General features: G+C 40.7%; 1 protein-coding gene across 8 annotated transcripts in view; it reads right to left on the bottom strand.

Annotated features, from left to right (window-relative positions):
• The window catches only part of LOC138024479 (uncharacterized), a 161,465-nt gene that overhangs the window by 48,505 nt on the left and 97,960 nt on the right, over positions 1-15,000 (bottom strand). For all 8 annotated transcript variants that reach the window (XR_011127017.1, XR_011127018.1, XM_068871688.1 and 5 more), the window contains one exon: positions 10,354-10,551. Coding sequence is in view for 6 of the 8 variants with exons in the window: in XM_068871688.1 (XP_068727789.1) it covers positions 10,354-10,551 (198 nt within the window). In the remaining 2 variants the exon portion in view is untranslated. The remainder of the gene's footprint in view (positions 1-10,353; positions 10,552-15,000) is intronic.

Here is a 15,000-nt window from a genome sequence, read left to right as displayed (position 1 = left end):
CATCTTTGAAGAGGTTTCGGTTGAAGAAGTGAAACATCTTATCAAGACTGGTTCTATAAAGTAGTGTGCTTTGGATCCAGTTCCTGGGTGTATGCTAAGATTCTGCCTTCCTGACCTTGTGCCCGTGATTACTAAAATGATCAATCTTTCGTTTGAGACAGGAACTGTTGTGGATGTTCAATTGGAAGCGCTGTTGATCCCTTTATTGAAGAAGTTGAATTCTGACTTTCAGATTATTAGTAATTTTCGACCGGTTTCGAATCTAATGTTTACTTCCAAATTAATTGAAAAGGCTGCTGCTCATCAGTTAACCAGCTATATTTTAAATAATGATCTAAGTGAAGTTTTCCAGTCTGCATACAAGAAATTGCATAGTACTAAAACAACTTTGCTTAGAATTCAAAATGATATCCTGCGAGCTATTGATAGTCGCCGGTCTGTTATCCGCACTGTTTTGTAAGATCTATTTGCAGCCTTTGATACCGTTGATCATTCTATTCTTTTGTAGCAATTGTCACGTCCTTTCGGAATTAAGGGAAAAGAACTTCAGTAATGAAAAGCAGTTTTTGATGGTTCGGGATGGAAAGTCCACCAGTGGAGATCTTTTTGTGTTGTTCATCAAGGCTCAGTCTTAAAACCTATTTGCATTTTCACTGTCAAAATATCCACGGATTTAGCCTGCCCGCAACGTCGGTATCCTTGTAACACCTCAGGGTTTAGGAGACAATGCTATTCAAGTCCCCAGGGAACTCATTTGCCTATTTATGCAAACCTTCTCTGGTTTTCGGTCTCTTTCGCCAAGTTACGCCGTTCTGGTCCAGTGGGGAATTTTTTGCTTTGAACTTTGAGTCTCTCGTCGCCGAGGCCGCAGCACTTCATTATGGCCGTTCCCGCGGAACCTAATGCTGAAGCTTTGGCTAACCGTATACAAGTTCAGCGCCCAGGACAAGGACAGCCGTTAGTACAGGACCAATAGGTTCAAGCTCAAGAACAACAACTTCAAGCCCAAGCACAACAACCTCAAGCGCCACTGGGCGCTGCGGCTGCCCAAGTTCAGGTTGGCGAGGTTATGTTTTTCACTCTCATGGCCCAGGTCCTTAGTTAACCTGTCTACCGCGTGCTTTGCCAAGTCTTGCCATTTATGTGTCCCTCTGTGGTGTCGCCCCGCTCTTTGCCCCCTTCGTGTGTTCGACCTCAGAAATAGTTTGGTCGTGTGTCCGACCTAAGAAAGAGTTTGGTCGTGTGTTCCACCTGAGAAACAGTTTGGTCGTGGGTGTGACCTGAAAAAGAGTCTGGTCCTCTGTTCGACCGGAAAAAGAGTTTGGTCCTGCTTTCCACCTGAGAAAGAGTTTGGTCGTACGTTCGACCTGAAAAAGAGTTTGGTTGTGTGTTCGACCTGAGAGAGAGTTGGTGGTGTGTTAACTTTACAAGGAATGGGGTAACCTGTTTGGCCTGAAGAAGAGTTCAGTCGTGTTCAGTTGTTTATTGTTTGAAAGAGAATTATTGGCGCTTTCGCTCGTGTAATTTTTCACTTTCTTGCCTTCCTTCAGGAGAACGCTGGAGACGACTTAGCCTCCTTAAAAAAAAAAAAAAAGAGCTTGCGGCTGTCCGCCAGTTACACGACGCTGGATCTGTTGATTCCGCTTTGTCTCTTCTAAGTCAGCATTTGGCACAACCATCAGGAATTTATCGCCTTCGCAGCTCTTTAGCAATTGGTCGACGTCGCCAGGGACAAAATTAGACGAAAGAGCGTCCAGATTTAGTACTGTCCTGCGGTAAACCCGGCCTCTGTTGCTTGATCACTCATTTTAGTCGTTCCTTCTCAAATTGGTAGGGGATAAAGAAGAGGTGACGATAGCCAAGGAAATTCAAAAGGTTCTCAAGCGACCACTGCCCCAATAACTGCCTAGAGGTGAAAGGCCATGATTTTATCCGTATCCACGTCGCCAGCGCTCTGTGTGCTTCTCCTGTGGCAAGCGAGGCCACTTTGCAAGGTCTTGTAACTCTCAATCTAGGGGCAGTTCCGGCCACCGTAAACAAAATTAGGAGTGTTATACCCAGATTTGGTTAATACGTGGCGTTATTTAAATGTGTTTCATTAAACTCATATAGTCCCGTTTATTTTTCGTTTCTTCTTCTTCTTCTTCTTCTTCTTCTTCTTCTTCTTCTTCTTCCTCTTCTTCTTCTTCTTCTTCTTCTTCTTCTTCTTCTTCTTCTTCTTCTTCTTCTTATTATTATTATTATTATTATTTGTAGTCGGACTTATTTCCTCTCTCACTCCTTGCCGTACCAGAAGGGAATTCTTAACCTCTCCCTATAACCTGTCTCAGGACGGGTTCCTGGTCCGGCCAGGCTGGCGGGTGTTGCCCTCCCTTTTCTTTTCCTATGCTCTTTTTGTTTGGGGTCTACCTTCGCATAGCTCGTCATTCCCTTTTTTTCCCATCTTATTCTAGATCAAGCCCCTCTTTTCTTTTGCGGACAAACTGAAAGGTCTTAAGCATTGCCATCGCGAAGTTGTTTGCTGCGATTGGGAGGGTCATCCCACCAGCTGGGCCGGACCTCTTCCTTAAAGACTGCTATCTCTTCCGTTCCACCAACACGAAAGGCGGCGCATCGAACAAACCATTCATCGGCTCTGCGATTGCTAATTGTCTATCCCTCCACTTGGCTACACTCAGAATACATAATGGCGAAACTGTGCACCGCTTCCGTAGCGGGTGTTCGATAACTATGTCTCTCATAAGTGTTTCCCCAGAAAATGTAGCTAGGCATGTGTGGTGGAAATCCCACCAGACTACCGAAGACTACATGCAAACAGGAATGGTCATAAAGATGTCCCACGTTGCTTCGGCCTTGGTTGACAGCGCTTCAACGGTTGCAGGGGATCCTTCTGCGGCAATTTCAGTAACAAATCTGTTTCGCGTCACAAACGAATTGGGAGGTTTTTCTCTTACAAGTTTATATGATCATGTCTTGGAAAGGAGAGTTATTTCTTTTCTGAGTTTTGTTGCTGTGTCTTTTTTGTTTTCTGTTTCGATTGCTTTAGAGCGGAAGGCGGTGACAAAATCTCACTTCCCATAACTTAGTATCGCGAAGGCAGTCAGTGGTTGTATTGACAGTGAAGATGGTATACTTTTAACTGTACACGTCACCGTTGGGGGACAAAGTTAGATTTCACGAGATGTGTTTTCACTTCTGTGCAGACGACACGACACCCAAATTTGAGTCATCTTCGATGGTTGACAAACTTTCTGCTCTTTCCTGCATTGAGGCCTGCATTAGTGATATAAATAAGTGGATGCTATCTAATAAGCTTATGCCTAATAACAGTAAAATGGAGGTGCTAGTCATTGGACCGCGACACCGCCCTCACCCACAGCTTGATCTTTTACTTGTTGGCAATGAGCATGTGGTACCTACTTCATCCGCGAGAAATTTGGGAACCGTCTTCGATGACATGACACTTTAGTCTCACGTCGCTGCCATTTGTAAGGCTGCTTTTTTTCACATTAGGAATATTGCTAGAATTACGCGATAGTTGTCTCTATGGAATATTTAGACTCTAATTCACGCGTTTGTTACTTGGACCACTGTAATTCGCTACTTATTGGTCTCACCTTCAGAATTGTCCTGCTCGGTTGGTTGTTGGTGGTCGTAAATACGACCCAGTTACGTCAGCTTCATTGGCTACCGATTGAGAAGCGTATAGTTTACAGGATAAATTGCTCCTAACTTATAAAGCTCTCAATGGTTTAGCTCCCCTGTATAAATGTATGTGTGATACGCTTGAGCTTTTTATTGCTACTCGCAGGCTTCGATCATCTGATAATTATGTTTTAAATGTTTCGCGGTACAATCTCAAGAGTTATGGTGGTAGAGCTTTTTCCGTTGCAGCTCCTAAATTATGGAATAAGTTTTGCCACTAGATATAAAGTTAATCCCTAAGGTTAGGACTTATTTGTTCAAGTATAGTTACTAGGTCTTACTACTGACATGTTTTTTTTTTCTTGGGTCTAGTTTTTACCAGCATTTCTTATAACTGTTACTGTTTTTAATTTTGATTTTTCTTGTTGTAAAGCGCCTTTGGACATTGGATAAAGGCGCTACATAAATGCCTACTTATTTTTATTATCTCTGGAATTAACCAACCATACAATTTTGTCGCATTCCTACAAAATAAACATCAAAGATACTGATTACACCCGCAATCTAGAAAACAAGAAAGGTCATCACTATATAGTGGGCCTAGTTGTCTCCCCCACACATCCCACTTGTTGAAAGATGTTCAAAAATTCAGATGAAAATTGAGGTTAAAACACAAGGTAGGTATCGATAACCATTAATTAACTTCAACACCAAACAACTTAATGCAAATTAAAACCAAGTGAAAGGGAATAAAATTCAGTTCCCATTCGCTATTGCCAAACCTTGAATTTCGAAAAAAATGGTGATAAAGCACTTTAACTTGTTTTAAAATGAGTCTGGATAACTATGTAGCTGTAAGCTTAAGTAATGCAAGCTTTGAAACACATAGCAACCTTATGTAAAGGTTAATGCCACTAACAGCCAGCTTATTTGTGAATGATATCCACAAGATGCTAAGACAAATTTTATTTTATATTTTTATAAGCTGACAGTAACTACAAAATTCTCAGCTATCATTTGAAAATTAAAACGTTACTCAGATGATTAAAAGGTAAAATACTGTCCGATTCTCAGCTCTGAGTTATTCGCTGAAAAAGAGCCAAAAAAAAGCAAAAAAAAAAAGCCAAGTAAACATAGTTTTACCCAGTTATTTTGTTCGGTAGATCAGACCCCAATTGCTCAATTGCTGTATAACTCTATCCAGTGGATACGACACTATCCAAAATATAAAATATAGTTCACTTTGAACGGTGGTAGGTGCTGTAGCCTCATGGGTAGGGAGCTCGACTCCGGAGTGAGTGGCCCGGCTTCGGGTCCTGGCCAGGGACATTGTGTTGTGTTCTTGGGCAAGACACTTTACTCTCATGGTGCCTAAGTCCACCCAGGTGTATAAATGGGTACTGGCAAATTTAATGGTGGGGTAGCCCTGCGATGGACTAGCATCCCAACCAAGGCGGAAGGGGGGGGGGGTGGGGGGATGGGGGAGTACAAATACTCCTAGTCGCTTCATGCTACAGAAACCAGGATAAGCTCTGGCCTAATGGGCCTTACGTTAAACGCTTCCAAGGTTTTCGTACACACCCTTACTTAGATGTTCTTAGGGTGTGCATATTCATGGTTACAGGACAAGATACTGAAATTATTGCACAGACTGAAACTGTTAGATAGTGACTTATCCACCGGTATGCTTGTCCGAATGTCATAAAATATCAGGATTGCCAATTTCATGTGTTGACTATACATTTATAAATCAAGTTTCTCATATTCATATCAAATTGACAAATGATTTATGTCAAATGATATCTCTATAAATCAAGTTTTTCATATTGATGTCAAGTTGCCATATATTCATGTCAAAACAACTTTCCTTTACCAATGCAACTATGCCTATATCAAGCCGACTTTTTCATTTTTCATTAAAAAAATTCATATCAAGTTAACGTTAACATTTTTTCAAATCAAGAAAAACTGGTGCCGAGCATTTCAAAAAGGAAGCGGGAGTCTGAGAATCAACTGTACAATAAACAACATATGGTGGCCACGAATCTCTTCATTCTGAACGCAGAAGAGGTCTTCGAAAACTGATCTTGTCTTTGTTCACAATGTACCCCGCGATGATGACCAAGCTAAGTTCTTGTCGCGAAGAGTAGAGTAGAGCAGTACAAAGAAACTTTTACAATGTAGTAACATATCAATGCACCCAGTCATCGAAACACGTCTTCACCAGGTGACTCTCACTCTCAGTAATGACATTGAGCAGCTGATAAACGCCTTAAGACAAATCTTGTCGCGACTGGAAAGCCTGTACAGCCATAACAATCAGGAAACGGACAACGAGCACAGTATAGCAGTATAGCAGATGCCGCGTTGGATGACATGATTAGAGAAATTTTGTCTTCGACTCCCAAATAGGAAATTGCCACGACGGTATAGGGTTCTTGAAGAACGTCCAAGTAACCCGGAAATATCGGTTTATGCGAGCTACATACCCTCTCTGAATGCTCCGTGGAGATTCCAAAGTGCAGATTGCCGATACAACAGCAACAATAACAAAACTTTATTTAACCGTGGAACCCTTTTCACTAAAAAGAGGTCCTCTCAAGAGCCGTGTGCATTTAATGTAACAAACAAATATAATGCCCAGGAGTACCTAAAATCATCGTTGCAATATCTTATATTAAGTACTATAAAAGTATTTTCTAATTTGCAATAGCGGAATAAAACTATTTGAAGTAGTGAGACTTGCTTAGCCTCAGCTGAGAGACTGTTCCATGTTAATCCTGATTTCCACATGATCTGTAACTGTTTGTGACTATCGGAAGCTGTCTGCGTCGGTCTTATTGCAGATGATCGTAAACACCGCAGGTAAATGTTTCCAGTTAAATCTGAAGCGATCGCAGACAAGCGTACCACTAATCCTCAGCGAAGTGAGGAGAAAAAGGCGCCCACTTACTTCAAGTCTGACTGGACGTGTTTCAAGGGGAACCATAGTGTGCCGCCGATAGGACACAAATTATCTCAGACACGCGTTTCCATTAAAAATTGTCTTAGTCGGAAGCGTCGTAATGGTCAGGAAAGTAGAACTAGATTCAACTTTCCCGATCATCCAGACCGTGTGCCATAGATCGCCCCAGATCGCCTCAGACTACAGGGACAAATGTTTGCATATGTCTGCGACGTGGCGCAGACCTGTCGGCGATCGTGTCCCAGACTGATCGCAGACCGTTGCAGATCATATGGAAACCAGGCTTTACTGCGCCCCTATAACGGAAACTCTTTTTGAGGGAATCAGCATTTGGCTGCGGAATAAACAGGTTATGTTGGGCGCCCCGAAGATTATGTGTGTGAATGGTATTTACGCTGGCAAATTTTTCAGACGCAGGTATTCGGGTACAAGGTTACTTACTGATTGAATATTAAAGATTTGAAATATCGTTTTCACGTCTGTTAGCGAGGCTTTTCCATTTCGGGGCACAATGAATCTGTGCAGATCTGACATCCCAATCAGACCCCGTGCGTGCTTCCCTATTTGTAACTTCTCTAGTTTTTGGCTCAACCATTACCGATGCAGGACCACACAGCGTTGCAATAATCAATATGGGATAGAATTAGTGACTTATAGATCGTCACTAGGGTACTTTGGGGAAACATCGGTTTTAGCCTCCTTTGGGCGACAAGTACTTCAGCAAATTTACCGACGACTTCAGAGATATGAGCCTCCCAACAGAGTATTTCATCCCCCTGAATGCCTAGGCATTTCTACGCATTGACTCTTCCAATAACTGAATGCCCATCAAGGCAGATGTGAGGTTCACGTGGGAGCAGAGAGATTTTATGTCTTGTCCCTGTAAACAGACGCTTGGTCTTGCGGCCATTAACTAAAGACTTAGACGGTTAGAGTCTAGCCATTGTTTCAGATTGCTTGGATCCTGAGAGAGGGATGAAATCAACTCTTTAGGGTTTTTGGAGTGAGATTAGTTTCATCGGCATACATCCTCACATCGAATAGGAAGTTTTAGGTCGAGGTCATTCATGTATAATAGGAATAGCAGAGGGCCAAGGATAGAGCCTGGAGGCACCCCACAACGTAACTCTTTTGAGAATATACGTCGTTTTTAACTGTAACCTGAGTTCTATCTGAGAGGTCACTTCTTGAAAAAAATTAAGACCTGCACCTTTATACCCATACAGCTCCAATTTTGACAAAAGGATCTCATGGTCAATACGTATAGTATCAAATGCCTTTTCAAATCAATAAAAAGAATGGCATTTGTTAAGCCATCATCGATGTTAATAAGATACCAATTGTCTTTCATGTCAATAAGAGCAGTAAGGATAGAGTGCACGGGTCTAAAGCCAGACTAATATTTCGAAAGTAGCTTAATTCTCTAACTCATATTTATATGTCAAATTGAAAATGGCTTTATCAAAAAGTTTAGCTATTACAGAAAGCACAGAGATAGGCCTGTAATTTGCTGGGTCAACGTTTGAAAACTGGAGTTACTCCAGAACTCTTCCAGTCCTTTGGAGGATACCCGTGAAAATAACTAATCAAGTAAAGCTATGATCTTCGCAGTTATGAGCGCAATTTTTGCAATTGCGTAGAGAAGACTGAAAAATTCAGGACTTCAACCGGGTTGAACCTGTGACCTCGCAATTCCGGTTCGAGCTCTAACCAAATTGCGCTCATAACTGCGAAGATCATAGCTTTACTTGATTTCATATCCACAGTTCATATGTGATTCATTTAATATACCATTTCATATTGATTCATTCCTCACGGGACCATTAGAACCCAAAAATGACCAGCTCCCAACGTCAGTGGCTTCATAGCTCAGTTGGTTAGAGCGTCGCACCGGAATCGCGAGATCACGGGTTCAAACCCCGTTGAAGTGCTGAATTTTTCAGGCTTCTCTACGCAATTGCAAAAATTGCGCTCATTAACTGCGAAGATCATAGCTTTACTTTATTTCATATCCGCAGTTCATATATGATTCATTTCATATACCATTTCATCGAAAATAACTAAGTTGAAAGACGCAATAAAAACATAATATAATAGAATAAAATACAATAAAATAAAATAAAATAAAATAAAATAAAGTAATATAGAAATAAAATTACTAATCTTATTTGTTTGAGTAAAAAACAATATTACTTTGATTTCTTCGGGAAAATATAAATAATATGCAAAAGATATGGAAAGGAATAAATGAATTATTAAATAACCAAAGAAATATGGATAAATGTTACTTCTCGTGCGGTGTTTTCATTGACCTAAAAAAGGCATTCGATACGGTCAATGATGAAATATTACTCGATAAATTGAACTTTTACGGTTTCCTGGGATTGATAAATGATTGGTTTAAATCATATATAAAAAACAGAATTTCTAAATAAGTATTTTAGATTGTGAAACAAGCAAAAGAGTCAGTTTACAGCAAAAAAGTTATATCAAATACCTAGGTGTTTTAATCGATCAAAATTTGTCATGGAAAAGCCATGTTGATTCTGTTATCATAAAAATAAGTAAAACTATAGCGGTGATTGCGTCCAATGCTTATTTAAACAAAATCTTGGTTCTTCAAAAGCGAGTGCTGGGCTTAATCTATTTTCCCGTTCGAAGAGAACATGCCATCCCTTTATTTGTCAAAGCAAAAATTCTGCCTGTTACTTTCCTATATTATGAAGTCGTGAGCAAATTAATGTTTAATGTGCAAAAACAGAGTGAGCCCTCATAAAGGTCAATCAATATTGTGAAAGTATTTACTAAAACATCACACATTCATACCTACAATACTCCATCATCCAAATCGCAGCTAAAGACTGAAAAGTGTGGGCTATAAAAAAGCCGTTTGAACCCGCTGTACTGTTCTCGATGTCACTTTCCTGGAGGTTATGGCAGGACACCAAGATTTGTCTTGAGGGCTTTCATCACCTGCTCAATGTCATAACTGAGATCCACCTGGTGAAGACGTGTTTCGACGATACGTCGTTGATACTCGTAACGTTTCTTCGTACTACTCTGCTCTGCGTTACATTGTGAACACAGACATGCAATCTTGATCAGCTTACGAAGAACTCTTGAAGAGATTCATGGCCGCCATGTTGTTTATTGTACGGCTGGTTCTCACGCTCCCTCTTCCTTTTTGAAATGCTCAGCACCAGGCTTTCTTAATTTTTCCAAATATGAAAAAGTCGGCTCGATATAGGCATAGATGCATTGGTAAGGGAAAATGTTTTGACATGAATATCTGGGAACTTGATATGAATCTTCAAAAAAACGTGATGTATAAGTATACCGTTTGACATAAACATCTGACAATTTGATATGAATATAGGAAACTTGATTTATAAATGTATAGTTGACACATGAAATTGGCAATCTTGATATTTTGTCACATTTGGACAAGCATACACTGGACAAAGCTATCCGGCCTTTGAACAACTGCATGGGTGCACATCTTTGAATTTTGTTTTTTTAATTTAAAATTAAGTTCCATGTTTCCCTCAGAAAAAAGAAATAAAAATAAATAAAAGGAGAATGGTTTAATTCTACCAAGAAAATTACTTTATGTAATAAAAATCACCATGGTTTACAAGAAAACAAGCAATTGAATCTTTCATGAAAGTGCAAATGTATGTACTTCTTTTCCTTGTCAGCTGAGAACACAAGAAAGTAAAAATCTATGTTTTTAGCCACCTTACCCACTCTGACCACGGGATTAGGATGATAACTGGAATCCAAGTAGCAGTACACTTCTTTCACTGGCACCATCCTCCCCAAGTCAACTTGCCACCAATACAGATACGACATCGTAGTCCCGAGGTTTCCATCTACTGTATCGTCACCTCGACCAGAAAGTACACTTGTAGCAATTACTGGCTTTCTGAATGCAAGGTTTCCTTAAATTGAACAGAGATAAAAACATAGCAACATACTTGGTAATCTGTGACCCTACCTCGGATGACTTTACTTTTGCCTTTTTTTGTTTGGGAAAATTAAGAATGTGACTTATACACTCACCAAACAAAGTACCATGTAGCATCTGCTTTACTCCTTTTGTTGATAATAACTTTGGTCGAATCATTGTAAATTGACCAGTGGACTGATACTTGCATATTCACGCCGAGTTGACAATGTCATCATACAATTGTGGGGCTCTTCACATGATCCCGTTTGACCGAGATGGATCGATTACCGAGATAAAATTGGTTTCTGTTCATATGGCGACTTTAAGCCCGCTTTCCGAGATGAAAAATTTGGGACTCGACCATTCAGGTGTGAAATGTAACGAACAAGCCGCGAAGCGTGGCGAGAATTTCTCGATTTTCTTTGTTTAAGCAGTTAATTGAGGGGACTGGTTGTTGAAGGTTTTTGTTCTCTTTTTTGGCCTTGACCGTGCATAAAACACAATAGTTGTTTACTCCGCACTGAGGAACTAACCAATAGAAACGTGTTGGTTACATAATTCATGCATAGTGTATGAGCCTAAAACAAAAGATCGTGCATGGCCGTGGACCTTGGCATCTTTGTTTGCTCCTTTCATGTTTACCGAGCTTCCAAACCAGTCCCCTCTAATAACTATGGTCTAAGCAACCTCAAATTAATTTTGACTTTACGTTAACTATTAAATGAAACTAATCTAAGCTTCATTATATATATCATTATATCATAACGAGAAGTGAAAACTTGGTAATTTCCGTTTTATAACGAAAATGTATTGTACTATTTTCCTCCCGGTAACCGGGATGAAGTGTTCATATGGCAAAATTTTCAGCCCGCCTTCTCATACGAACACATCGAAGCTTTTACAAGGGATTTAGAGGCTAAGCAACATCTCGGAAACCAAGACAGCCGGGCTCATACGAAGAGGCCCTAAACAATAATCCTCGCAATACCTAAGACACCTTCTATCAAGCTCTGGACACTATTTGATTAATTCCCGCTCATTTAATGTTTTCCATATCTCTGGCACAATGGGTGCATTTTAAAAGGGAACTTTACGACTTTCAGGTATTAGAAAAAGTTGGTATTAGGAATTCCGGGAATTTCAAGTACATTCTCAGTAAACTTACTCTTGAGAAATTTGTATAATTAAAATGCTACTGAGACGAAATTTTGACTTTTTCTTGTTTTTTGCTTTTCGTGACCTTTGAAGGCCAATATTTACGACCGCAAAATTTGAGTTCCAAATTCCAAATGGAAGTGCGCTTTTTCGATGCATGCTTTTCGTGAACGAGCGACGGCCACTAGTTGTCCCATTAAGATCCCAGGGAGTCCGTGACATCATCAAAGAGCTTTGAGGCGAAGTGACAGCCACATTTGGAAAAGTATCCCGTTGCACCTACTCATCGTTTGTAAAAAAAAAAAATTGGCAAATATGCCAGCTTGTCGCTGTGTTGCACAGGACTGCAGCAACAAGTCAAATCCGCGAATTAGAATCTCTTTGCAAACGCCAAAGAGCAATTATGAACTGACCAAGTGGAAAGCCTTTGCTCGTATTCACAGCTCCAACTTCAACACCAAGGGGCTTTTCAAGATCTGCTCAGTTCATCAGGGTAATAGGCATCAATATTTTTGTTACCTTTTTGGGTAATTGAGGTTAAGAGTAGGGAAATTTTAGAGTTAAATAAATACAAGTACAAGTACGTGAAATATTGTCCTTGTTCCCTGGGTCTCCATTGTCGTTGAGAAGGCAAAGACAAAGAGACCCTGGGAACGAGGTTGCGCGAAATATATGTTTTTAAGATAAGTAACGTAAGGGGTGACAGGCCACAGGGATTCCCTTCCTGTGTGAAAACATGTATAGAACCCTTTATAGTTTTGCCCTTACGAGCAGATCCTTTAAGGATTTTCCCTTTCTTATAGGAAATAATAGGTGCCTACAAGCAAAGGTGTTTGAAAGCAATTTGAAGTAAAAACCAACGGTAACAGCGAGTGACGTTTCCACCGCACTTCTGTCATTATCAAGCCAAAAGTGAAGATAATTTTTTAATAGCATAAGTTTAAATGTAAAGCAAAGATGTAAATGTATGTAAAGTATGAAAATGTGAAAAAGGGGTTTTAAAAAACATGCAAGACTAACATAGTTAAAAATGATTTGAAGAATTTTGCACGAATTAAGTCTGACTAAACATTGAGACTTCAGTTCATTAATAAATAAATAAATAAATAAATAAATAAATAAATGATAGTCAAACTTGTTCTTGCACTTTTTTAAGATGGTAAAATTCTTGGTAAGATCATTGGGCACATATAAGAATGTTTCACACGGAAATGTTTTCCAATAGAGGAAGACGTCGAAAGCTCGTCTACGCATTGATGCAAATGCCGCCGCATGTAACCAACATAACTTCCATCACACAGGTCACATTTAAATTGATAAACAAGGGATTGTTGGTTGAAAATAGACGGCTTGACGTCGCTCGGTTCCAGGTGTTGTTTGACCTTGTGGCTGACAAACGTGGGTGGACGGTCACTTCAGCCGATGTTGTAAGCGTCGATTCAGAGGAAGAAAGAACACTTGAGAGAACACATTAGTTTATTGGATCCAAAGTGGAATAGGGATTTGAGACCACGCATGGCTACCTGATTTATACGAATAGAAAACAATACATGATTCATGACAAACATTCCTACATGAGGTTCACACATATTCTACATCCCCCTTCGTAAAACAAATCAATACAGACTGGCCGAACGAAGTTAATAAATAAGCGCACGCTGAAAGAAAACGAACGAAACTAATTACACTAAAAGTAATTCGTAGTTCATCAATCCTAGTAGTTAAAATCTAATCCGGTCCAAGAATAGAACTTACACGAGTTTCTTCAATCAAGTAACAAAATAGTGATTTCTGGTATTTGGTCTTGAGATCCGTCCAGACCTAGTGACAACAAGTGGTCTTTGAGCATTGGGACGCGAGGGGCAACTGGAAGCAGAAACATTTTCCGTAGGCGTTTATGATAGAGATTTAACTGGAGTCTCGGGCTTGACAGGGGGACCTTACAGAAGAATGACGAGGCCGTGGAGACTTGGCAGGTGTCACGGGTGAGACTCAACAGAGGAGAAAGGAGAAGCGCTCTGGCTGGCTGCTGCAGGAAAAGCGGGAACATTCTAATTCGTTGCTTCAGGAGGAGCAGGAGCACGTTCTGGAACAGCCTGAAGATGTCTGCAGTTTCTGCGGAACTCTCTCTCTCTCTCTCTCTCTCTGTCTCCAACATTCACAATCTGGGACGGCGGGTCTGCAGTGGGTTGTTTCTCAATACCAACTTTCTCATAGCTTTTGCTGCTCTGAAGTCTCACAACCTGCTTAGGATTGAGAGGTGGAAGAGGTTTGGCGCCACGATCGTAAGAGGCCTTTTGCTGCATTCGCTTGGATTTGAGGTGGTAGAAAACATGTATGTTGCTGAGGGCCCTGGGGGCAAGGAGCTTCTTAGCAACCGGGAGAAGGGACATCAACGCTGCACAGGGAGACCAAGAACTTGATCTCGTGAAACATTCTTGAGATTAAGAAGCCAAGCAGAGGATCTAAACCATCCTTCTTGCATTTGTCAAGCAGGTTCTTGGCTTGCTTCACTGCATTCTCAACCAGGCCATTGGACTGTGGGAAGAGAGGGCTACTGGTGAAATGATGGAAATTCCATTCTTCGGCAAAGCTTCTAAATTCTCTACTGGAAAATTGTGGGCCTTTGTCGGAAAGCAACTTTCATGGAATTCAATGAACAGAAAGGTGGCGCTTCATCTTCTGAATAACAGTTTTGGCAGAAAAATCGTGGATAGAATTCATCTCGAACCAGCCGGAATATGAGTCAATCAGAATTAAGTATTGCGTTGATTGCCAATCAAATATATCAGCACTGACAAGGGAACACAAAAGCACCGGAACAGGGTGGACCAAAAGTGGCTCCTGCTGGTGTGGTTTTGCACTGTTGCAATGCTGACACGAGGCTATCATACAATCAATTTCCAGCATCATGGAGGGCCAGTACAACATATCCTTTGCTCTTCTCTTGGTAGCATCTGTTCCTGGATGCCCTTTGTGGAGAAGCTGAATGTATTCTTTGGGGAAGGAATTTGGAACCACAACTCTGAAGCCTTTCAGAATCACTCCATTGTCAACAATCAGCTCATCTCTTATAGGGAAGTAGACTTTAACATCTGGGGTTACACTCTTGAGCTTTGACGGCCAGCCATTTGCAATGAAATGAGCCACTTTTTGCATAATGGGATCTGCAAGAGTATGACGCTAGAGCTCGGCCATGCGTAAGGGAGAGATCGACGAGAAAGATAACACATCAAGCTGATCGTCATCCTCTACACCAGGTTCTTCAGTAATGTAGGCTCTTGAC

The sequence above is a fragment of the Montipora capricornis genome, chromosome 11 (genome assembly GCF_036669925.1).
Source record: "Montipora capricornis isolate CH-2021 chromosome 11, ASM3666992v2, whole genome shotgun sequence".
In the NCBI taxonomy this organism is placed as follows: Eukaryota; Metazoa; Cnidaria; class Anthozoa; order Scleractinia; family Acroporidae; genus Montipora; species Montipora capricornis.
Note: the sequence above shows the minus strand (reverse complement) of the source record. Positions and strands in the feature narration are given on the sequence as shown.